Source organism: Caretta caretta, chromosome 5, assembly GCF_965140235.1.
Source record: "Caretta caretta isolate rCarCar2 chromosome 5, rCarCar1.hap1, whole genome shotgun sequence".
NCBI lineage: Eukaryota > Metazoa > Chordata > Testudines > Cheloniidae > Caretta > Caretta caretta.
This window is the reverse complement of record NC_134210.1, coordinates 92,500,540-92,526,132: the sequence shown is the minus strand read 5'-3', so window position 1 is coordinate 92,526,132 and position 25,593 is coordinate 92,500,540. Positions and strand designations below refer to the sequence as shown.

At 39.6% G+C, this 25,593-nt stretch overlaps 1 protein-coding gene across 4 annotated transcripts in view; it reads left to right on the top strand.

Moving 5' to 3' along the window:
- Positions 1 to 25,593, top strand: part of NTRK2 (neurotrophic receptor tyrosine kinase 2) — a 277,184-nt gene that overhangs the window by 15,010 nt on the left and 236,581 nt on the right. For all 4 annotated transcript variants that reach the window (XM_075128680.1, XM_075128679.1, XM_075128681.1 and 1 more), the window contains exons 3-6: positions 8,652 to 8,726; positions 9,014 to 9,085; positions 14,242 to 14,310; positions 18,806 to 18,963. In XM_075128680.1, coding sequence (XP_074984781.1) covers positions 8,652 to 8,726; positions 9,014 to 9,085; positions 14,242 to 14,310; positions 18,806 to 18,963 — 374 coding nt within the window. The remainder of the gene's footprint in view (positions 1 to 8,651; positions 8,727 to 9,013; positions 9,086 to 14,241; positions 14,311 to 18,805; positions 18,964 to 25,593) is intronic.

The following is a 25,593-nucleotide window of genomic DNA, read 5'->3' as shown; positions in this document are numbered from 1 at the left end:
TCTGTAACTACTGGGCCACAATCTGCTCCCAGGGCCAGGAATAGAGAAGCCAAGAATCCCAATGCCCAGTGCTGTCTTACAAATACTTGTGTGACCCACTCACAATGTGTGTTGTGTCTCCTTCTGTGGGGTGGTCCACATATAAGGTAACAGAATGTCTTACCTTACTGGTTACTCCTATAGCTGAAATAGATTGGGTTGTGGTATGGATTTGAAGGATGTGTGTGCAAACCCTCTTAATACTAAGAGTTAGGATAAGGACACTGACTCATTCTGGGAGTGATTTTATATCGCAAAATATTTGTATGTAAAAATGAATTTAGATGTTGTGCTAATATTTGTTTTTTGTTATTGTAGCATTTTTATTTTTTGTAATTGGCTAATAGGAGTGGTCCCTTTAAGAACAAGATGTGACAGATTTAGTTTGTGTGTGACTGACAGCACTGTGTGGGAGATTTTGCCTGTCTGTCCAACAGAGTGGAAGATCCTGCCTGTGCAAGCTCAGAAAGATCAGAATGTTATTAAATAAACTCTCCAAAAAGTAAGCCTCATTACTGAAAATATACAATTAACACTTTTGGGAGACAAGATGCCTGTGGGCATTGTTAATGAGCTATAGAGCCTTTCATCTGAAGGTCACCAATTTGAATCCATCCCAACTCTGCCAGGATTAAAAGTTGTTCCCATCTAATGGCTTGTTTACACTACAGACTTTTGCTAATGCAAGTTACATCAGCATAAAGCCACCACAATTAGTATATCGCTTGTGCATGTGCATACTTGGCTTCTTGCGTCAACGTTGTGTGTACTGACCAAGAGCATGGGCGGTGGCATGTCTATGGCTCAGCACGAGATCAACTCTTGGCCTCCCTGGACTTTTGATACGCCTGATGTAGTTCCTTTGCTTTCACAGAGCACTGTGACTGGTCTCCGTTGTATCCCTTCTCCTGCATCCCCTGTGCAATTTGCTCAGAGAGGTCCATGTTTCTATGGCTGGTCTGTAGCTATGCTTACACAGCATCTTTTCCCCACAGGCCCAGGAGAGCCAATATCTCCTGTCTGCTCCAAGCCAGAGCGCATCTGGAGTGTGTAGCTAGCATGGTCAGCTGGGCAGTTGCACACAGCAATGGAGAGCTGCTAGGTGTGCTCGCCAAGATGGATAATTAAGGCATTTCAAAAAGTTGCAGGATTTTAAAGGTGGGGGGTGGGGTTTCTGGTCTCCATGACCCCTGAGCAGTGGAGTTCATAATTGTGACTAGACGGGTCAGTGTTGTGCATTGTGTGATAGCTGCTGGAGTACTGTTAGGGTTGATATAGGTAATGCATTGTCTACATTTGCACTCACATCTACATCTGCTGTGGCTCAGTGCTGCTTGGGGAGAGGGCATTACTATGTTGGCGTAATGGAAAGCTTACATCAGTGGGAGACCAATTTAAGTGTAGACACATGCACGACTAGGTGGACACAAGGCAGCTTATGTCTACCTAACTTTGTTGTGTAGACCAGGCCAAAGAGATGTTTGGTAGACCCTCAGTGAGGTGATGTGGTGGCTCCTACGTCACAAACTCACTTCTGTGTGTTGCACTACCCTGTAAGCTCTACAGGTCATGGGCAGTCTCTTGCTATGTGTTTGTACAGAGTCGAGCACAATGGGGCCCCAATCTCAGCAGGGTCCTCTAGTGAGAGCTCCTGTAATGGCGATCAAACTCACTGTACTCACTAAAGATTTGTCAAGTTGGCAGTGCTGTAAAGCTGCCACACTCACAGTGGGGACGAGCAGGGGAAGTTCAAACATCAGAAGACAGACCAAAGTACGTGGTTTAATCTTTTTTTTTTTTTTTTAAGCCTTACGATTTTTATGTCAGTCTCATGATTTTGGGGCGGTTTCTGACTCATGATCTTTGAACTTCTGAGGCTGGTAGTACTGGTGTGCACAATAAAATCCCATTGTTTTTCTTAGGGTTTTCTTTTATTTATTTAGATTAATACAGAACATAAATCATGCCAGTCCAGGGTCTAAGGCACCTTTGTCCTATATTAATAATACAAGTCGACTAACAAAGACAGAACTAGAGGATCTTCCCAAAATCAAGAAGCGGGGTTGGAATAACTCCGCCAGCCAGAGATATGAACTGTAAATGGATATATCTCAACCCTAATGCACCCTTTCCTCTCGAAAAGACTGGGAAAAGGGATTAGATATGCAGTATGCTCTGATGGTTAAAAAACATGGGCTATGTTGGACCGTATGGGGAGTAGAATGAGTTCCAAAGCTCAGGTGTCTCAGATGAAGATATACAAACACACAAAGTTCTTTTTTGTTCTGTAATATTCATAATCTGTCCTTTTGTGAGTGGTATCAGCAAATAGTGAGAGAATGCTCCGTAGGCGACACTTCCTAATAAAGGATTTGCCCAAAATCTTAAAAATGTATATATAAACAATAGCATGCTTTGAATATTTTGTCAATAATGTATTACAGTATTTGATGGCAGAATTTGTTGACCCCTAATATCAAGGCCTAATCACATTTCACTATTTGTATCCTTAGTTTTTTAAAACAGTTTAATTTTCAGAATTTTCTACGTACTCTGTGCAAATATGGTAACCTGACAATAGACAGGGATACATGGGAAGAGTATTTAGATAAGAGTCTCATCTATCTAGGGGCTTGTCTATGCGGTGCCTTAATGTGCACCAGCAGGGATGTAAATTCTAACACATTTTAGTGTGTTGTGCACTAACTGGCATCTGTGGACCGGGCTGGTCCACACTAAAAGTTCCCTAGTGTTCGTTAATGTAGTTCCATTTCAAACAGTGCTACATCAACATGTACTAAGGCACATATAGTGCATGCCAGCAGGGTCTACTCGGGCCAGTTAGTGCACGACACGCTGGTACTCATTAGAATTTACACCCCTGCTGGTAGGGGCACGAAGGGCACTATATAGACAAGTGTTTAGGGTTATGTACCAGTGCCCATTACACCACAAAGTAAACTAGATTGGCCATAGCAAAATCCATAGTGGGCTTATTTGAGCCTCTGGCTTTTCTCCCTTTTGAGATTGTAGAAAGTTCTGCTGGGGGTTAGAGGTTTTGTTTCTTGAGATATGGGGTGGTCGGTGTAGTGAATTCTAGTTCTGTTGCTAACATTGCTGTCAATTAGAAGACACTCCTAGAAACACATTAGAGCAGGATCAAGTCTGTATATCTGTAGAGGACCTGCTATCTGTCTGTCTGTCTGTCCATGTATTTAAACTATGATAAATGTCATGGTATGGGAGCATCTTCCAGGGATTATATCTAATTAGGAGTCTGATCCTGCACTTAGAGATTCCCTGTTTGAGTAAGAGTTGCATTATTGGGCCCTAGATGCATAGCCGTTCCTAGGGTATGGTGAATGGGGGTGACTGCTCTGGGCCCCACGCTTTGGGGGGCACTGCAGGCTGTCATGATTGGCCGGCGCGGTCATCCTGGAAGTGATGGGTCGGTCCTGGAAATGACAAATCTGTCACTTCCGCCCTGGGCCCTGCACCCTCCTTAGGGACAGCCCTGCCTAGATGAGTCTGAAACTTGAAAATTTTGATATACAAGGTTCATACAAATATTTCTTCATTTTCAATCTATGTGAGTTCACACCCCCTTAGTCTTGTTTTAGAGTCCTGGCTTCAAAGGAACTCAACATGCAATTCATTTGAAAGTGCCAAATTTAATCTGGTGTGTCATATCTGCACATTTTGCATGATTTTCATGTATACTCATAAATCAGCCCAGATTTGCTGAAAAGGTTCATAAACCGTAGCAAACCTTCTGATGAACCTTGTCTGACATTTAAGTTGGTAACAAAATACAACATTGGGGAGCTTTGCATGGTTTAACATTTCATACCTATCTATTGCTAATGCATTCTTCTAGCACAGACTAGGAATATATTCGACCCGCCAGTCTATGATGAGGTTCATCTAGTCTCGTTCAAGGTCTGGAGTGCTCTGCTCTTCTCCACAAAGGACTGGAGAAAAAATAACCTGTGGTGAAAGTTCTCCTGTAGCCCAGAAACTCGTCGCTGACTGTTCACCAGGGAATATTTGTTCATTTTGTTTTCAAAACTTTCCCCCAGCAGTATGAACCAAAGCTTGCTGTTTTTTTTTCTTTATTTCTTTCTTTCGTGTTAGGAAGTATGTTTCCCATAAAAGGTATTTTTTGGCAGCAGAAATACTGCTGGAGCTGAATTACAGTATAATTCCCTCATATCTAATTAGTTAATATTAGTACACTTCTGGTTTTAAAAAATATCCTTGCAGCTCCAAACAGAGGGGTGTAATTTAAATTACATTTGTCCAGAGAAAATGGAATAAATCAAATAAATTAAGGGGACATACTTCAGCTAACCAAATGTTTTCAGACTTAGGAAAGGAATATGAACATATCACATTTGAAAATTTAGAATGAATCCTTTTTTTTCTGAATTGTTCAAATACAAAAGAGTCCAAATTATTTTAAAGAATGAAAAATATATTGTTTTCATGTTCACATAATTTAGACATGGGTTCTGCTGATTTTCTGCAGTTTTTCCCAAACGTTTCACCTTTGTGCTGAGCAGAAGTAGGTTATGTTCCAGTTCAAAAGGAAAATCTTTGAAAAAGTTACAAGTCTTTGAACATAAGATTTAAAATGGGCTTACAATAGTGAGGTATGAGTATGTGATATTATACAATTTGAATTGTGTTGAGGTGAACAACTTGATGTGGATTGAAGTATGAAATCAGTATGAAATGCGATTCTGAATGTCTTTATCAGAATTAATAGGTCCTATAATGGCCATGGGGAGATGAAATTAGAGGTCTGGAAGCAACTATTGTTAACTGATAAATCATTCAAGTAGGAGAGAGATTTGGTGTAGTAGTAGATCCAAGGAAAAGTGTTGCTGACTGCTGAGGATTCAATTTGGAGCTGTAATTGGTATATGTGTTCTGATTGGTTAATATCTTTCCAAACCTCAATATTGTTATATTGTGCTGCAGTGTACAGTGGGAGCTTCTGTCTTATCACATGGCTTCAGCCAGTCATGGAGTATGGATATTTTTCTTGTATGTTGCACTAAAAATGTTCATTTAAGAGAAAGGATGAGTATTCTTAAGGCCAGGCAAACATATTACATTTCTCAACATTGCCCACTGAAAGTCAGAGCTTTTAGGAGTATTAATGTAAAATGATAAGTAGCATCAAGGTAGAGTAGTTGTGAAGGTGGTAAAAATAGTTTCCAGTCAGATAAGAGCTTTTATCTCAAACCTCTCTCTGGCTTAAACAAAGGATTATCTTACTCACTTCCCCTCCTAGTATATGTGCTACAGTAGCCGTATCTCTGTCTTTCTCTCAGCTATGAAATAGCTTTAAAGATTTAATCAAATAAAGTGTTAAGCAAAAGATAAAATGGGTAGTAAGAAGATACAATCTGTTTGTGGTAAGATACAACTGTCTATTTTCCTCTCTTAGGACTTCATAAGACTTCATTTGCTTTTCCATGATGACCTGTGTTAAGGGTGTTGTGTAAAAAGAAACTGTACTGCAGTGGTTGCTTTGACAGGAATTCTGGTTAACACAGCCTGAATTTGTCCTGCAGCTCCAACCTCATGCATGCAGTTGTGGCAACTCCTCCACTCTTTTCAGTTCAGGTGGCAGGGGGGTAGGGCCATAGCCCAGCTCTCTTGGAAAGTGCAGTGGCTTGACCTTCTCCGGGGGGCAATTATTGTTATTACCATAGTACCTAGGAGCCCTTGTCATAGACCAGGACGCATCGTCCTAGGTGTTATACAAACACAGAACAAAGACAGTCCCTGCCCCAGAGCTTACAGTCTAAGTTTGTGTGAGTCGGCTCCTTTTGACCGCATACTTCTCATTGAACCTAAAATTTGTCCCCTCATTTCAAGGGTGCTGGAACAATTTGTATAGTAGGGGTGCTGAAAGCCGTTGAACCAAACTGTAACTCTGTTTATGATGAAAACCATGTCAAGCCAGGGAGTGCAGCAGCCATGCCTAATTCCAGGAGCCATGCCTCATTTTGTTCTGTAAAGGAAATATACTTTTAGATTATATTGTTGATTTTATGTATTGTGCATTTAAGGCCAGATCTTTGGCTGGTGTAAAGGATTCACTTCAGTGGACCAAAGCTGATTTACATGTGCTGATTAAGTTCCAGTTATGTCAGAGTTCTACACATTCTCATACTGGGAGGTGCTGATGGAATAAATGAAAGTTTTATGATTAGAATTAGAATGGCTGATTTTTACGATGTGTTCTGTGGTATTGTAGAGTTACATAAGTGTCTGTAGAGACTAAACTTTGTTGCAAGCTTGATCTTCATCTAAAATTGGTTGACCCATCTCTCTTACCCTGATTCTATGTCCTTTCTGGTTCCCCCTTCCATGCATCTGCATACATCTTCCTAAACTCCTGTCCCTTTACATTTCTCCCCAGTCTTCTCCAAGTCTAACTATGGTACTAATTATTGATTGAACACTGACCACATAATAGGGTACCTGAAACCTCACAGCCATATTCTCTACACCTAGAATTGAGCAGCAGGTTGTGATGTTTTGCTCAGGCCACCCAGAACTGTGAGTCACTGTGTTACTGCTTTGCCTCACCAAGAATGGGCTTTGCTGCTGCTGAGCTGTGTGTCAGCTCTCTGGCACACCAGTTCATCTGCCTTACCAGCAAACTCTTCAGGCCTCTGCCAGTCTAATCCTTGTCCATGCTGGTAACAACCAGTGAACCCCAGTCCCCCAAGTTCCCTCTCACTGGACACTCACAGAAGTTATTAAGTTCTCTGCCTCCAAAGAGACAGAGCACATGACAACCTGTGAGGTTAGCTGAAGATTTACACTTCTCTTCAATATAACAGCACTGAGAAATGTTCTTGTAATAAAACAATAAGTTTTATTAACAAACAGGGTTTAAATGATTTCAAATGAGAGTGAAAGAGAGATGAAAGGTTACAAAGAAAACAAAATGTGCTTTCTAGTGACTAAAACTTAACCTTAGCAAGTTACAATCTGTGTCTAAGCAACTTTCTCATCTACAATCAGTTCTCAGAGAGTTCCACCACCTGGGTTGAAGGACCCACTTTTCTCAGTTTTCAAGGCCTCTTTTCTCCCTCAGGTGAGGATGCAAAATGGCTTTCTATTTCTGCCTGTATTTCCCAAAGTCCATTGTCTCTGTTTCAAAAGCCAGGAAGGCTTCCTGGGGGTACAGCTTCCATCCCCCATCGTGGTTCTTAAGTGGTCATTTCCCCCACTTGCCAGTTTGACGGCTTTGTTTACCTTATATGTAAATGTACTTTCATTGTTTCTGGCCTCGCCTTGCTCAATTTACAATGGAGACACAGTCAAGCAGGTGAAACAACATTCCTTTGTCTAGAACAGGCTGGGATTATGCACTGCTTGCCAACCATATTTTAAGAACATATTTTCCAGCACACATCTATTATTCTTTATACACCACCATACAAACATCCCACAATAATACTATCCATTTGCATATAACACCTTACATGCTGCCTTTTAGATACAGATCATGACTACAGTGTGTTGAGGCAATGAGTGTGTCAGGTCTGATGTGAGTTAAGGTATGATGTGCCCTCTGCCAGTTGGCATTGAGGGGCTTCCAAAGTCACACAGGTAGAGGAAGATTCTAAATGACATCCCCTGTCATGCTTGAAAACAGTTTAACAGAGAATGGGGAAGATCTGCCTGATGGCTCTCAAATGGGAGGATTTCATTATCCATCATCTTTAATATGTTATTTCATTGTTTTTGGATTGGCCCCTAATGAGTTTCGAGAGTTTAAATCAGATTGGTTTATAAAATCCGTGGGATAACAAGGTTATGTAAGGAACTCTGTATTCTTTTATTATTTTACAATGGCTTCACTGTATTACTCTTATCCCAAGAAATCCTGCAAAGCCATCACTGTCATTTGATGCTCATATCTGCTACATTGGTGACACATAAAGAGGTTCCTGGTGCATAGTGGGGTTGGCTGATGTTTTTGATCTATCATGATGCTTTCTCCTTCTGTTGTATTATGTTCAGCTGGGGCTCATTGTATGCATAATACAACCAAGAATGATTAGTTTGTTTGTCTTCCGATTGTAGTATGGTGTAAATAAATCTCCAGCTAAGGGGCAGGGAGAAAAACAGCTTAATGAATGATGATGTTAAGTGTATCTAGTATTAACAAACTAGGGCCAGACTCTACTTGTGCACAATTTACACCAGTTGAGGGTCTGGCCTTCTTGTTATGCAAAAGTAATGAGCCAGAAAAGAGCAGGTTTCAGAGAAAGTGGCATTATAAAGAAATTTTGTTTATTATCTGCTCAGTGTGAAGACCTCCCTCTCTGTGCAAGATTGTTTCCCCTGAGTAAAAATTACCATAAATGTTCTGCAACAAGGCATCTAGTTAAATACTTGGGAAGGTGGCAAGAAGTATTTAGCTCTGCAGACACATGATTCCATTTTGACTGAAGTTGGTCAGAAACCTTCATTACTTTTTATATTTCACCTATCAACAGTGCCTGAGACAATCTAAATAACAGGAACAGGTAATGAAGCTGCTTTCTTCACTTGCTTTCTCTGTCTTTTTTTTTCTATAGTTACATCGCAAACCAGCGGAAATTAGAAAGTATCAATAACAATGAAGTTGGACTTTATGTTGGACTGAAAAATCTGTGAGTATCTGATTTATTATTTTTGTTTAACATTAATATTTGTAGTTTCTCTTACAATAGGATTTATAGGCCCCAGTCAATGAGCAGGGCCTTATTGCCCTGGGCACAATACAAATATGAATTAAAAAAAGACAGTCGTTGCCCCAAAGAGGTTACAATTTAATTAATTACAAATGATTTGGGTTAATTGTAATCCCAAATCTTATTCTAACCATAATTATTATTTATTAATCAATTTTATTTTAACTGACCAACACTAACAATTTTAACATTATATGTTTTCACAGAACCGTGGTGGATTCAGGCTTAAAGTTTGTGTCCCGTCAGGCATTTCTGAAAAACACCAACCTGCAGTACATGTGAGTCAGAACAGTTCATGTCTTGTAGGTCAGAACTACCCAGAGCTTATTACTTCCCTTCCCTTTCTTCTCATTCTCCTGGTATAAAGTGTTTTAAAGAAGGAGGTGTTTAAGGATCTTTTGCTAATAACTTTGGCATAAAAGTGGAACTGTATTATAAGCAAGTGGTGCGGGGGCAACCTGTTAATTTTGTTGTGCTGGATCATTTCTGCTTTGGACTTGGCAAAGGATGAGTTGTCCAGAGTCCTCTGTGAAAACAACTCAGAAAAATGACCAGCTCAGTTTCTTCTGTTTTTGTCGGTTTGCTTACATGTCCCTGAAGAAGATAGGTGCCTCTCAGTTTGGGCTTGTCTACACAGTGTGTTAGTCCGCACTAAAGGGGTGTAAATTCTAGTCCACACCAGCATGTCACACACTAACTGGCCCATGTGGATTCTGCTGTGGTACACTAAAAGTTCCCTGGTGAACATTAATGTAATACTGTGTGGGACCACATTAACACACATTAAGGGGTTTTTAGCACATGCTACATGGACCAGTTAGTGTGCGATATGCTGGTGAGTAGAATTTACACCCCCCCCCCCCGGTGCAGACCTATGCACAGTGTAGACAAGCCCTTTGAGAAACATAGAGCTGAACTCACTCCTACTTCTCATATTTAGGATTGTGGTCTCAATTCCTCAAGGTGCTGAAATGAGCAGCGGGGGTTTAGCACATTACATGAACTCTAGTTAAGGAAAGCATTCAAGTAAGTGCGTAAGCCTATCACTATTCAGCAAAGCTCTTAAGCACCTTCTTAACTTTAGGCATGTGTATGAGTGAATCAATGAGACTTAAGCCCAGGTATTAAGTTAAGCAGGTGCTTGATTAAGTGCTTTGTGTAACAGAGATGGATTGCTGCATTGGGGCCAGGACTGGGTGCGGTTATACTACAATAAATTCCCTTTCTGCAATTTTGTTTTCCAAGAAAAATATGTCATAGGAGGATAAAATTAATAGTAATTTAACCAAAAACATATGATATCTCAATTTGCTGGTAGCAGTAGTAGGCTGTTACCCCTTATGTGGCCAAACTATGAGAGGGAGAATGTAACACACATTTTACAGGCATGTTAAATTATTTCATCTAGTCATTAATAAAACAAATTGCTTTGACCAGAGCCATACCAATGCAAAACCATAGAAATACCATATAAAGAGCTACGGTTGGGTATATACTTGCTTTTCCTGTGACAATTGGTCATTAAATTATGATTTCCTTCTGAGCAGTGATACAATAGGGATTAGTAATCTTTCCAAACATATAAAATGGCTGGGTAAGACTGAAAATGATTACTTAGTGCCACTTGTTACGTTTACCGTAGATGAGCCAAAGTGATAACACAATTAGTATAAAGGTAGTTCTGCCTAGGCCTTTGGATTTATTATTTCTGTAGAAAAATTCATTTGTTTATTCTTTACATGATTTCTTAATGATTTTAAAAAATCTGCCCAAAAAGCCTGTTGTTTCAATGTCTGGGACCATTGAAATCAGTGGCAACGCTCCTGTTGCCGTCACTGGGAGCAGGGTGGACCCTGAGATGTGGTCTGGGCAATGAAAACTGTGAAAAACTGAAATCAGTCATGTTTAATTAATAGTAACCTTCTCAGCAAAATACAAAGGAAAATCTTACATTTCATTTTAAAGCAAAAGTTTATGTCTAGCCATTTGGAGCTTATTGGGATTTTTTTTACATACAAATATTCTTATGAAGATTAATGCTAATTGTAAGAACTTTAATTTTGCTAATGAAAATATTATGGCTGTAATCCTCTCACAGGAGAAATCTTTAATGCAGTCACAAGGCTTCACTAAAAAATAAACACTGTATTCTTACAACATAAATAATAATAGCATATAATAATATCAGATGCTAATGAATCTACTAACACGCAGCTATTCAAATGCTTTTTGGCATCTACTTATTTTCTGGGCCAAACCTTTGTAGCCAAAATGCCTTTCAACAACTGATGTACGATCATAGAATACCAGGGTTGGAAGGGACCTCAGGAGGTCATCTAGTCCAACCCCCTGGTCAAAGCAGGACCAATCCCCAGTTTTTGCCCCAGATACCAAATGGCCCCCTCAAGGATTGAACTCACAATCCTGGGTTTAGCAGGCCAATGCTCAAACCACTGAGCTATCCCTCCCCCCCAAGCTATCCCTCCCCCCCAAAATTTTGGCCCAGATCCCTAAATGGCCCCCTCAAGGATTGAACTCACAACCCTGGGTTTAGCAGGCCAATGCTCAAACCACTAAGGTTCAGTAATAATGTAAACAACAGAAAGTGAAATGCTCCAATAGATATCACTTAAATGTAATTAAGAGCCTTGCTAGTTTAATTCTGGTATTCTCATTGACCTTAGACTCAAATTACTCAACAATCACCTTTAAAAGCTATTAAACAGAACTGTTGTAGCAATGCTGTAATTCATAAACTCAGCAGCAGTAACAATGTTTTTTTTAATAGACCTGTTTAATGCACTTCCTTTACATTATATTAATACCTTTAAATGTAGCAATAAAGGTCACAAGTAGTGAATATTTACTAAAACATTAAAAAGCCATTGTCATGTACCAAGAATGTGCATAATTGTATACATTTTATATATTCAAATCTACTTTGATGTTTTTAGTGTGCTATCACCGTGGTAGCCGAGTGCTGTGGGCTTGACTAGATTAAGAAGAGAGATCTACATTACCTATATATCTAACCCTGACCTAACTACAGCCTTTCTCCTTTTCCCCGTTGTGTAAATACAGGCTAACAATTTTTATCTTGATATAGCTGGTTGAGATTGGCCTCAGGCTCCTCGCTAGAGTCGACCTTGAACAGCTAAATCAAAGTTAACTGTGCTAACTTGTATCTACAGTAGGGAACAGTTTGTGGTTAGGTTGGGATTAGCTAACACATGTTTAGTAACAGGGACTGGGGAGTTGATCTGATTTTTTTTTTTTAATCACAGTCTAAATGTGCAGTACAAGGGTTTTTTTTGTGTGTTTTTGTGATCAAATGAGAAACGGATCCGAAGTAGAGTGCATGAAGCTGGTTTAACCCTACTTTTGCCTCCCCTCCCTCATCTTCTCTTTACTTCCCAAGCTGTTGAGCAGAGCTTGGCTGTAGCTCAGGATCTAGGCCCTTAACTCTCAGTTAACAAAGTCTTATGTGTATATATACTTACTGTTGTGGATGCTAGCCATAATAATTCTTTACTATGATATTGAACTAAGGAGTTAACTTATAATTACCGTTCCAGAAAAAAACAACTGTGTCTTTACCAACCATCTAGTAACCCTGGTCTATGCCTATTCACTTACTGTGGATTGAAGGGACCAAAGCAGAGATTTTAGTAATCAATATAAAGTGCTCAGTTTATGGAAAATATATATAACAATAAATATACTGACATAATATAGTTCAAGATGATATATATAACATAGGGCTCAAGAATTTCAATTGAATTACATGCCAGTTTGAAAAATCTGAAGGCCCTTAACTGCACAGAAGAAAAGACTAGTCATAAAGCCCTAAATGTGTCAGCCCATAACCAAGAATGCAGTTGAGCATTTTTGTTATTGTTTTCCATAAATACAGTGAGCCTTATTCTGATCTTATGTGCACTGGCATAAGTCAGAAGTAACTCCACTTAAGCTACTTGGCTGGTGTAAGCGAAAGGAGAGTCAGGCCCATGGAGTTTCTTATCATTTTTCAAAATTGTGTTTCATAAAGATGGCGTAATCCTTGCTCCTGTGAGTAGCCTCACTTAAATCAGTGGGCCAGATTCTCCTCAGCCTTGCACCTTACCTAGTCATTTACACCTGTGCAAAGTGACAGTTTGGTAAGGTAGCATGTTACCCCCGCCCCCCCATTTCACAGGTGTAAATGGCTAGGTAAGGTGCAAGGCAGTGGAGGATCAGGCCCACTGATTTGACTGAGTTAAGTACTATTCATATAGGCATGGCTCGCAGTACTGGGCCCTAAAGCACTGGGTCACCTAACCTCCAGTCTCCTAACACAGAGTTTGTCTAGCTCATGGAAAGAAGTTAAGGTTAGGTCAGGGTTAGCTAACATGTGGTAGCTAATTCTTACCTACCCACAACATCTTCCCTGGTGTAGATGCAAATTACACCTTTAGCCTTGATTTATCTGGACAAGATCAAATCTACGGAGGGCTAAGGCAGACCATGACCAATTAAATCAAGGTTAAAGGTGTAACTACATTAATCCATGGTTTAAGTGCAGATTTCAATGCAACATTAACTATGGAACCCCTCTCGTGCCTTCGTAATACTGTATAAAATGCATATGGTATTTTGGCTCATAATACTAATTTGCACTGGGCTGTTGGCAGTGTTACAGTTTACTGTTGCTCTCTATACCATTAATTAGTGCACTGAAAGAACCACAAGAAAAAGTACCCCTTTTCTGATTTGTGGAGCAAAGGTGGAGAACATTTTTTTACAGGTTTGGGAGTGAGGCATTTCTGATTAAGATGAACATTTCTCTGACCTAAAAAACTTGAAAAGAACCTTTAAGTTAATTATATTTGGAAGCAGTAAATGCTTAATTGACATAAAATCCCCTAATGTTAGCATTTTACAATTTGCCTTTTGATCTCTCTCTTATTGCACACACGGTTTGAAAAGAGTAACTAAAAGGCTTATGTTGAGGATGTGTGCTAGCATGTGGTTGGGGTTAGATGAGCGCAGAGTGCAGTGCAGACTCAAAGAAGGTATGGGAAACACCCATTTTGCTTATGGATAAATAAGAATGTAACCAACATCTGGACTTTACACAGGTCCTTTTGAAATGAAATCCACTGTTTTTTCTGCATGGCTAGAAGTGTTGAAAGGTGAAAATTTTGTCCAGTGTTGAACTTGTTTATGAAGTTAGCCATCAAAACAAGGTGCATGTTGGATTACGAATCTTCAAAGCCAAATTGGGCTATCAGAAGAATTTAGATCCCTATCCATCTCCTGTTGAACTCAGTGGAAGGAAACCCACAGATTTTCTTGGTGGTTAGATTGGGCTCAATTTTCAAAACAACACTGTTTCTATATTTTGGTTATGAAAACCAGAAATACTAATAAAATCTAATGTTCTGTTTTCTCACAGTAATTTCTCCAGAAACAAGCTCTCGAGTTTGTATAAGAAGACTTTCCGCCATCTGAATTTGTCTGATCTGTAAGTAGTGGGTTTTTTTAAAATGAAGATTATTTGTGTGTTGGAAATAGAATAGCAGTCTGAGAGCTTTTAGGGCTTGATCCACTGAAGTCAGTGGGTGCCACTGACTTTAGTGGGGCCAGAGTTTCATCCCGTGTCTTTAGAAAAGGTAAGTTGTCTTTGGATGATGACATTGTTTAAAAAAGGTATTAATTTAATGCAATACTGGAGCAAAACACCATGACATTTGCTTTCTCTCCAGTGCAACACAAATTAATCTGTGGATAAAACTTGCTTTTCCTCATCAGCTTTAAAATGTTCTATTCTGAAATAGTTTCACATGAAACTATTGTTTTTTGGATTAATGAAGGTGGAAGCCTGAAGTACCTTCTCTCTGTAGTATAGTAAAAAATTAACCACTTGCAGATCTTCATGTTAAGTGTTTTCCTCATTTTCTTGTATTTTACTGGCCTTGCAGCAGTTATGTGTTTGGCCATTCAACAATGTTTTTCTTTTCCTGAAAACAAAATTGTTCTGAACTGAAATAGATTTTACATTACAAATATTCTATAGCCATGTGGTTAACATACATTTTGCTTATTCTGGTTGTTTAAACTATGCATCTGTATTCTAGGCTCTTTTAAGCAGGACGTATATATATGTATTAACATAGAACTTTCTCATATTTAATCATAAGTGAAAAAAGAGCCATACAATACTTCTGGTGTAGTAATTATTGGTATTCCTGGTTATAACCACACAGAAGAGGTTAAGTATTTGGGCCCTGGTATTTAGGGTTTGCTCCACTCAGTGTTGCAACACCTAACCACTTAAGGAGCCTGCAGGCCAGGGGAATTGTCAGTCACAAGGTAGGCATCCAGACTCCCCATACAATGCGTGGGGAATGTTAGGTGCCTAAAGAAGGGACTTTCAGAACCCAGTAAGCTGAACAGGTTGTTCTGAAATGGGAAGGTTTCTGGTTTCTCAGAGCTCAGTACAAGATCAGGGCCCTGGAGATATAAAGTAGACAAGTCAGAAATATTAGCCAAGAAGACTGTGTTGTAATCTCAGACATCTTTTGGAGTATGTTCTCATTTCAGTATAGGAAAAATGAAGTGCACAAATCCCTGGCACGAAAATGAGATTATGCCCCTTAGGTATGTTCTGTTGATGATTAAGGTAGTATAATCACTCTACAGTCCACAGAACTTCATTCACTGGAATTTTCTTTCATCATTTGGTAATCACTGAGCATTCAAATGGAAAGAATAGCTAGTTGCAAAATGCTTCCATTTGATCTGTTCTGTTAGGTATCTGTAATTTTTTCTAAAATCCCAAACACTCCTTACATTCCTCTCTCTGCACCTGTCCATCCAAAAAAAGGCACTTTTACCTGACATCTGGCACTTTCACCTCTATATTTGGTAGCTGATATCATCTCAGCTATAAAATAATGCTGTTTAAATTGGTGCACAGTATCTTAATGCACAAAGCAAGCTGTTGAAGCAAAAACATATTGTCTGGGGTTCTATTAGTGTTACTGAACAACTAGGAAAAGTTATGGAGCCATTTTTGCCCCCTGGATTTCACAAGTGTAACTGATAGCCTGATTTGGCTCAGGGTGACTATGAAAAAGTACTGACTTCAATTCTAAGCCCAAATTCTGCAGGCATTTATGTCAATATATAGCTGAAATTACTCCACTGTATTAAATTGAATAACTTCAGTTTACACATGAGCTATACTGACCTCCTCTGGACCACTCTGTTATCAGGTGACCAATTTCTTATAGGTGTCATGGTTGAACTGGGTTTTGAAAGGGATTTGAAGGTGCAAAAGGTAGTAATTTACAAGTTAGTTCAGTGAAATCACAGTGGATCATGTTGATCTTTTTGAAGATGTTAGTGTGATCCTGTGCAAAGGAAGAAGAGGGCTCAAGATTGGACTCTAGGAGGGAACTGAAGATTCTAAATAAGCAAGAGGGGTTGTTTAGTTCAATCAGTTCAATGAAGGGTTTTGGGAATTCAATTCCATGCGGGTAGGAAAGTAGTGCTTATTGGCAAAGCGTCTGGCAGAAGTGGAGTAGGAGAGAATACATTTGTAATGTAATCACGGGATTTATGCCATCGGCATTCAACAGTTTGGGAGCAGGGACAGAGGAAATGGATGTTAAGAGTGAGCCAGAGTTAGGAAAAATGGAATAATACTACTTCCCTACCTCATAGCACATCGCAAGGATAAATGATTAATGTTTGCGGTGGTTAGATACTACAGTGCTGCCGGGCCACATAAGAAGGTAGAGAGACAGGATGTAGAGGTAAGACAGGTATTTGTAAAGGTGAGAAGGCATGTGGGAACAGGGATGGTGGGGAGAGAGGAGGATATAGAGCTGGTAGTGGTAAAGTGGGGAGGACAGAATGGATGAAGGTGAGAGAGAAAAAGCAGGAAAGGTGGAAGAGACAGTGAGCTAGGGAAGAGGTAGGGTGTGCCTATTGGAAAAGCAGTGGGAAGACATGGTATCAATAGGACAGTAAAACTGTTGTTCAGTTGATCAGACAATAGGGTGGCAAATAGATTGACAAGTAAAGGAGATGATTGACATCGGTGAGAATCCAGAGAATGGAGGGAAAACTGAATATTGGAGGCGGGATCTGAAGAATAGAATGTTGCCCATAAATAGCTTGTGAGAAGTTTGCTTTAAATCTGACTTGTGGGTGTACTCTTGATAGAAGGCACTTGAATCAAAGTGTAAGTGAATGAAATTTCAGGCCAGGGTGATCTGGAAGATGTTCTCCAAACTCTGGGGAGAAGGGAAACGAGAAGCCACTTTGAAAGGATTCTGCTTTTAAAACAAAATTGTAGCTGCAACTGCAGAATTACAGCAAATGAGATGAAAATGTTTAATTGCTACTCACTGAGCCAGGAAGCGCATGGAAGGGACAATCATGCTTCTATTCCTCCCCTTTCTGCAGAATGTCACCATGGTTTGACTCCCATGGGAAATCAAATCACATTTAAAACAATGGAAGAAAACAGTTGCTTGGTTATTATTAACCAAAGCAGAGATTTTTAAAAATAAATTCTTATTCACACAAGTAGTGCCATTGAAATCAACTGGATGACTTGTGCTAATATAAATTATCCACAGAAGGTGTTGCAGCTCAGGTAGACAGACTCACGCTAGCTCTGCTTGAGCTAGTGTGCTAAAAATAGCTGTGTTGATGGTTTTAGCATGGATGGCAGCTTGGGCTAGCCATCTGAGTACAAACCCACTCAGAACCCTAGGTATGCACCCTGAGTTGACACCCCTGTTACCTCTGGCTACATTGCTATTTTTAGCATGCTAGCTCAAATAGAGCTAATGCATATCTATCTACCTGAGCCGGGAAGCACACTCCCAGCTGCAGTGTAGATGTACCTTATGTGTGAAACTTGGGGAAACATGTTACATTTCTGGGAAACTGACTCATAGGTTTGTCTTGATTTTCTACAAATTTGACATTTTAAATTGCTGCCTAATAATGAGAATGCAGCTTTTAATGCTTAAGGCAACAGATTTTGTGGGCAACAAGAATATAGCTTATGTGCATCATGGTCATTTGTGGAGTTTCATTACTCTTTTTATAATGAAATGTCTTTAGGGGTCACAAAGAAACCCTGACAAACATATCAGTTGGAACTCACCTGAGCTTTTGGGAGAAAAGGTGAAATCCTGGACCATTTCTGAGTCAGGCATCTGGATTGTCTCCATTATACTTCATGCAGGCTTATCACATTACACTGGGCTAAGGTTTTCATGAGTATTGAAATTAGAATCAGATAGGCTGGCTAAACTCTGATTGAAATTCCATATAGTGTGCTGTATAGCTGTGTGGTGTTTATACACTGAGTTACAGCCCTTTTTTTAGTTAGGTTCTGGTTGATATTAGTTAAAGCCTTTCACTGTGTCATCTTCCAGAGTCATACGGATGATTTCTTCTTAAAGGTGTGTGAAATTCTTGTTTACAACTAGAGTTGTTAAACTTTAATCATAATATGGGACTGAATGGGTCCACAAAGAGTCCACCACATACAGTGATGAAGTCTTTTCAGGAGTGTTCTTTATAAATCAGTAGACCAAAATCCACTATGGAACAGATTCTGATCTCCATGTAACTGGTAAAAATCCAAAATGATTTCATTGAAGTGAATAGAGTCACTCCAGATTTTCACGGGTGAAATTGAGATCAGAATCTGGCCCTGTGTGTGGTGTCTCAGATCGGTGATAAGCACCATGGACCAGATCTTCAGTTGGAGTAAATGGATTATAGCTCTGTTGACTTCAATGGAGATGTACCCATTTATACTATTGAGGATCTGGCTCCATAATTTTATTAAGCAAAGTATTTTGCTTCTAGGCTGCATTTGGAGTGACATTTAAAAACAAACCTCAACAAAACAAAAAACCACACTGCAATGTTTCTAGGCAGATAATGTCAACTGATTTTTTTTTTTAATTATTTCATTTTTGCTGCAGGATTCTAGTGGACAATCCATTCAAGTGTTCCTGTGATGTTATGTGGATCAAGATATTTCAGGAGACCAAGTTTTCTAACACAGAGACTCAGGATTTTTACTGCATAAATGACAACAACAAGAGGATACCCCTTTCGGACATGCAGATCCCCAACTGCGGTAATATAATTTAAAGTAAAACAGTTATGAAGTTAAGTTACTGCCAGGCAGGAAAAGCAAACATGCTTTCAGCTCTTGGCTTCAAGATGGTATATTTGCCGCTGTATGAAGTCTCAGGAGAAGATCCCTCTGACTCTTTACACCTTGTGGATTAATATTGTGAGTTTGAGTTAGAATAGCTTTTTTTTAATCTTTTAAAATAAACTGTTGCTCAGAAATGCATCAGAACAAAATATCTAAATATAGAAATGGTATGTATATTCATTAAATTGAAAAGGATGCTTTCAAGATGAACAGACCCAAAATGTTACCTACCTTAAAAATGTAATTTGTAGCTTTCACAGAATCCCTAGATTAATAGAATCTTTATTTTCCTTTAAAAATGAACGTTATTAGCATCACATTTTCAAAACTCAGGCTATAAATTGTGCCTGTTTAAAAAGAAAACACACAAGCAAATAATTCTGTATTTTTCCATGTAGATCGAAGTAACTGTGTGCAAACAGAGTGAGGGAAACCCTGCAGAGTCCACTTTGTATGGGTTACATGAAGCAGACTCTGCAGGTTTCAGTTTGCAGCATTTGGCAAAATACCAATTTCCACCGGTTTGAGGAGAAATTGTATGATAATTCTCATCTCCTTGCTTCAGTTGCTTCCTTCCACAGGGTCCTGGAACAATTGTCAGGTAGTTTCACTTCTTACTAGTTGGAAAAAGTATTCCTTAGCTTCAGATCTAGTGGCAGGGGGAGCAGCTGGGCTTGATTCCTCTCCTGAGCACAATTGTTTCTGACTCAAATTGCAACTCACTAACAGATAGTAAGTTTCATTTTGTTTTTCTTGATGGGGAGAGAGAGCACAATGAAGCAAGCTTGGAGGAAAAGAAGGAAGGAGGGCAAGGCAACACACAGTGGATAGATTTGAGTGGGGAAAGAGGCAAAGAAGAGTGAATTGGAGGGGGGACGGGAAAAAGGTAGAAATAAACTTTTTCTTCCTTCTGTTGTATCTGCCCGCTGCAGCTCTAACCTTTCTGTGAGTGCTTCACAACACCAGACTGCTCTTCTTTTCAGCACTCCCAACTGGGGCTGAAACCCATAACCAGGGAGGAAAACGGGGTGGAAATCAGATGAATGCTCTGTTTCATATAGATACTGTTGAGTACATGCTCCTGTCATGGCAATGTGTGTCAAGCAGAGCAGAGAGCGCTGGTGATTGGAGAGCAAAGAGCATGCAGGTATTTAGTAGCTCTCCCATGTTGCCAGCAGTGTCAGTGGATGAAGAAGGGAAGAGATGGGCAAGAGTGCAGGGGAAAAGCAGCATGGGATGCAAAATACAAATCTCTTTGAAGTACTCTGTGATCTCAGTCCAGCACTGAGCAAATTTCCCTTCAGCTGCTGCTGAACTTGGCTGCTCTGCTTTGAGGGGCCTGAGGGAGAGCTGCTGCATCTTCCAGGTCTTTGGGAGGACTGGGGGCAGTAGGCACAGGGCAGGGGTGTTGGCACAAAACACTAGAAGCCAAAACAGTCCCTGTTCTGCTGCAGCTGGTCAGAGCCAGCATAGGGACCCCATAATCCTTAGCTAGAACCCCACTGGTACCTAGAGATTCCCTTAACTCAACAGTTTTCTGAGTTCCCAGCACTAAGGATCATGGGACTTTTACTGAGTCATTGAGTGACTGCAGCAAGTTTGGGTGTGTTTCTCAGCCTGTGGTGCCTTGTGTGTGGGAGGTGTGCCTCCTGCCACATAAGAGAGCTTTGCAAGATTGCGGGAGTCATTGGCCAATCCGGTGGTCCTTTCAAAGGCCACTGCAAATGGTCTACACTAGAGCAGGAGAAGGAGGAAAGGGGGCTGGAGACTCTGTGTGTGAAGGCTGTACTTGAGAGGCCTGTTTTTTGGAGGAGAAGAAGGGGTGGTTGTGTGAACAGCAACACAGGACCACAAATTGTTCATGTGCCTGGTCTGATGTTCATGTTTGTGCATGGAACTTAAACATACTTGATTATGAGTAGACTTGTTTTTCTCTTTAACTCTTAGCTCACCCCTAAGTGAACATTTGTACCATAATATGGCATTACAGTTTACACCCTTGGGTGACACTACACAAACAAATCCAGAGCATGATATCAATGCTAAGTCTGCCATCTCCCAGGAACGTAGCAGACACTTAAAGGAGACAAATCACAACATCCATGTGAGCACGACCTACATTCTGAAACTCTTTTAAGAAATCATATATTGAGCTACTATTTTTAACAATATCTCTCTGATACTTATTTTACATTGCTTAGGTTTGTGTGGACATAATTTTCAGAAAACCCAGTTCCATAAAACTGTAGCTGTGGCTTCCGGTTTGAAAATGAGAAACCATATCTTTAATTTTTTCCCCTGCAGATATTTTTCCAAAGAAGTTAGTCTGTTTAATTTTCTAACAAAATACAAGTCAACAGAGGCTAATTGTTATCTAACTATAGGAAGAATGAAACCTTTGGTTTGGATTGAGTAATAAATGTCCATTCTTTACAGTTTTCTTCCCCTTCTTATGAATTAACTACCCCCTACCCTTTCTTTTGACTTTGATAGGTTTTGTGGGTGCTCAGGCCTTTGTAAGCTATATTGTCACCTAACAGAGTACAACCTTGCTAATTTGTCCTAATGACGACTACTACATTAATTACTGCAGATTGTTTAATTTTCTGAATCAGCAACTAAGCAAACAACTTTGATTTTAGATAAAAATTAAGGACACTGTCTGACAAAGTACTTTGTTAATTTATTCTGGCAGGTGTAATTAATTATTGATGGTAATACTGCATAGTATACTAGTAAGCATTTTGTAGTATAAGTCTTGGTAATAGGGCACCTTGCTACTGTGTGCTGCTAATAAATGGTTTCTTGGTTAGAATTCTCTGGTTTGCAGATCAGTAAAGTGAGAATTTGTGAGGTTCTGTGGCACTGTACTTATTTATGTCGTTGAAAAGTTCATTAATGGACTGGTTAAAGGCTAGTTGCAATTCAATTTTAGCTTTACAGTTGAACTTCCATAATCCACATTTATGGTGAAAGCCAATAAGAACTACTGACAATAAAGTACTTTTTCTGACCTCTGATCAAAAGATCAAATTTGGGATATTTTTCTGTAGTCAGTGTCGAAATGAACAAATTTAAAACTGTCCAGTGAGTCACCTGTTACCAGTGTCTGCATTGTATAGGTAGTAAAGAAATAATTTTCTTTCCCTCATATTTAATGCCTCTGTTTCTGCCACTGTTCGTAGATTCTCAACATCATTCCGTCTTGTATGACCAATCTACCTAATCAAAGATCTTATATGGCACCTAGTGTGGTGTTTGATCCATCTGTTTATTTTGATTATCCTTCCAGTGTTGCATATTTACTATATCATGCCACTTCGCTGCAAGTTATTTTTTCCTTGTCACTGGTTGTGTATCCTAGCCAGAGTTTCTTGGCCAGATTTTCAGAGAGCAAAAGCCTAATTTATTTGTTGTAGATGTGCCAGATATGGCAATTTCCTGCAGTGACCTTCAAAGACTTATGGTATTGAGTTTATGTAATATTGTGGACCTGGATTGTATGTAACTACTTTGTGGGGTATATGGGTCAAACATTGCAACACCATGCAGTATCTTTAGGAACATTATTTTAAATGAATGGTTTATCTATGATTGTGTTCTTCTGCATGGGGGAGGGCTACCCCAAGTCCTACAGGAATTGAAAAGAGTGGGTGGTGATTAAGGAAAATCAGCCAGGTTGTAACCCCCGAGAGAGGTACAACCTCCTGGCGAGGTTCACTTATGCTAGTTCAGAGTAGATTCTCCAGAGACCAACAGACAAAGGAAGGACTCTTGGATAAATATCCTGCTTTTAAACTGGCTCAAAGCCATCTTTTTGATCCAGCAAATGGATAGGACCTTCTGTCCAAGGAGGTCCCCAATGCTTTCTGGGAGGGGTTGGAAGGACTGACACCTGCCAGAGCCCAAGGTTGGAGCTGGGATGATCTTTGGTAAGCTTTTAACATGAATATAAGTTCTTTTATTGTTTCAATATGTTTCCTCTGTAATGCTTTCACCTTAAGAATAAATATGCTTGCTTATAAAGAGCTGTGTGGCATAACTGCTGGCAATTTATCTGTTTACAGCAGGGGTTCTCAAACTGGGGGTTGGGACCCCTCAGCGGATTGCGAGGTCATTACATGGGGGGTCGCGAGCTGTCAACCTCCACCCCAAACCCAGCTTGCCTCTAGCATTTGTAATGGTGTTAAATAAATTAAACAGTGCGTTTAATTTATTAGGGGGGGTCGCACTCAGAGGCTTGCGATATGAAAGGGGTCACCAGTAAAATAGTTTGAGAGCCGCTGGTTTACAGCCTTTGAAGAGAAAGTAAAGCACAGATGCTGGCCTGTTTAGGCAGTCTGGCTTGCTGGGATATCACAGTGTAAGGAGGATGCTGTGCAGCCTAGAAAAACCTGTCAGGAGTGGAAGAGATGCAGACCTTTACCCAAGTGAGGTGACAGCTGAGGAGCTGGGAGCCTAGAGTGGGTGCCTTTGAGGAATCATAGAAGGGGAATATAGGTGCCATTGCCCTGAACTGTGATAGTAGACATCACAATTTGTGTATGGATACAACCTGTGAGTTGAGGGAAGCTTATCTAAGAACTGCAGGATCGGGCCCAGAATTTGTCTCAATAACAGGATTTTTGTTTTCATATGGAGAAGGGCCTGACTCTTTTCTCTTGTAGTATTGTAAATCTTCCAGCTTTGCTCTTGTTAACTTGCATTATGTAATTGACAGAATTTCAGAAGGTGCTGCTCCTTGTTTGCAATTACAATCTAAAAGCCAGTTTGCTCATTTCTTGCTGTGTTCAGGAAGCCCTTTTCCAGTAATTTGTATAGGCGAGTGTTAAGATAGTTCTAAATAAATTAGACTCATGCAGGCTTTTCTCCAGACTCTGGAAATGGCCATTGTGTTGAATTTCGTTTCTGGAGGTAAATAAATATGAGAAATACCAAGTTAGAAGTTTTGTTAGGAACAGAGTGGGAGACATTATGGATTTTAGATGTTAGGGAGAAAATGAAGCCAGATTGAAAGATTGGCATGATTATTTGTTTAAATAATAGAAAAAATGTAATAATATTAGTGAATCAATAAAATAAGCATTGGCTCATAGGCTGTCACAACACAGCATAGTTCAAAACAGCAAGAAAAGGCATAATCCAATGGGTGTTGAAATCTTTTCTATTATCAGTCAAACTTCACAGATAAGGCTGATAAAAGTAGAACATAACAAGCAAAACTAGTTGGCTTTTAAAAAGGTCATAAACATTCTCTCTGCGTTACCTGTCAGAATATTCATTCGCCCTCTATTCTGTATTATTTACTTTGGCTCCAAGTAATAGCTATTATGCATGATGTACGCTGGCAAACTATTTTTATTCTCTTGGTACTGAGTTTTAGTTCTTATCTATGATCAAGATCTGCATGAATAGTGGTTTGTACGAGAGTTTTGACAGCAACAGGGTTTACACTGTAACTCAGAAGTTGAGTTACTGTTTTCTTATGCAATTGAACTTAATTAAAACATTTTTCATTATTAAGAGCTTTTAAAATGAAAATAAGCTTCTTGTCAGGAGGGAGGGAGGGAGTAGGAACCAGACTTTCAAAAGTGTAGGTACCTAACTTGTGCACATACTAACTCTGATGCATATGTACAAATCTAGATTATTCTCATGCACAGACCTCTATATCTGTTTAAATCAGGGGTTGTGTGTGAGCAAAATTAAACACACATATCTGTACACGCACTATCAAAAATCTGCCCCTCATAACGTAAAAACAACATTCCATTTTATAATTGTGACTTTCTCTCTAAGTTAGTTTGAAATGGAAGTATTTTATAATAGCCATAGAACAAAGAAATAGGAATATTTAGGGAAAACAGGGAAGTTAGTGTGTTCTGCTGGGTAGAGCAGTGGATTGGGACTTCAGAGACAAGGGTTCTACTTCTCATTCAGCAACAGGACTTCTGGGTGACCTTGGGCAAGTCACTTCAACCTTGTGTCTCAGTTTCCCCACCTGTACAATGGTGATCATGATACTTATCCACTTTGAGATGTACTGATGAAAAGTGCTTTTTAAGAGCTAGGTATTATTATTATTTCATCCTTGTAATGTAACTAAATAAAGACTGATGCTACTCCTTTCCAATAGGCTAAAGAAATGACTCTCTTAATTCCTTACAAAATGGAGGCTGGGTCAGGACTTTGCCTTCATAACCATGCACACTTGATATCAAGCGTGTGAGACTATTCTTTATTATTGCAAACATCTTGCCTGGTCTTCTTCCTGAGACCTAAAAAGTTCAAAACCTCCATGTTTGTCATACTGAAGTGTTTGACTTCACTTCTGCATTTTCAGTATTCCTAATTATAGGAATAGGAAATGTTGCAGGTAGAGCAGAGTGAACATTTACTGCTCCATACTAAATCTGTTTTTAAATAATAACTGCTGTACAAGAAGTCCTTTGCCAGAGATTTGCACTCCATCAATCCAACCCTCATTAGCTTCCATTAAAATTGTTAGCAGAGCTCTCGATTCACCTGTGAAGGCTTGTGTCTGCT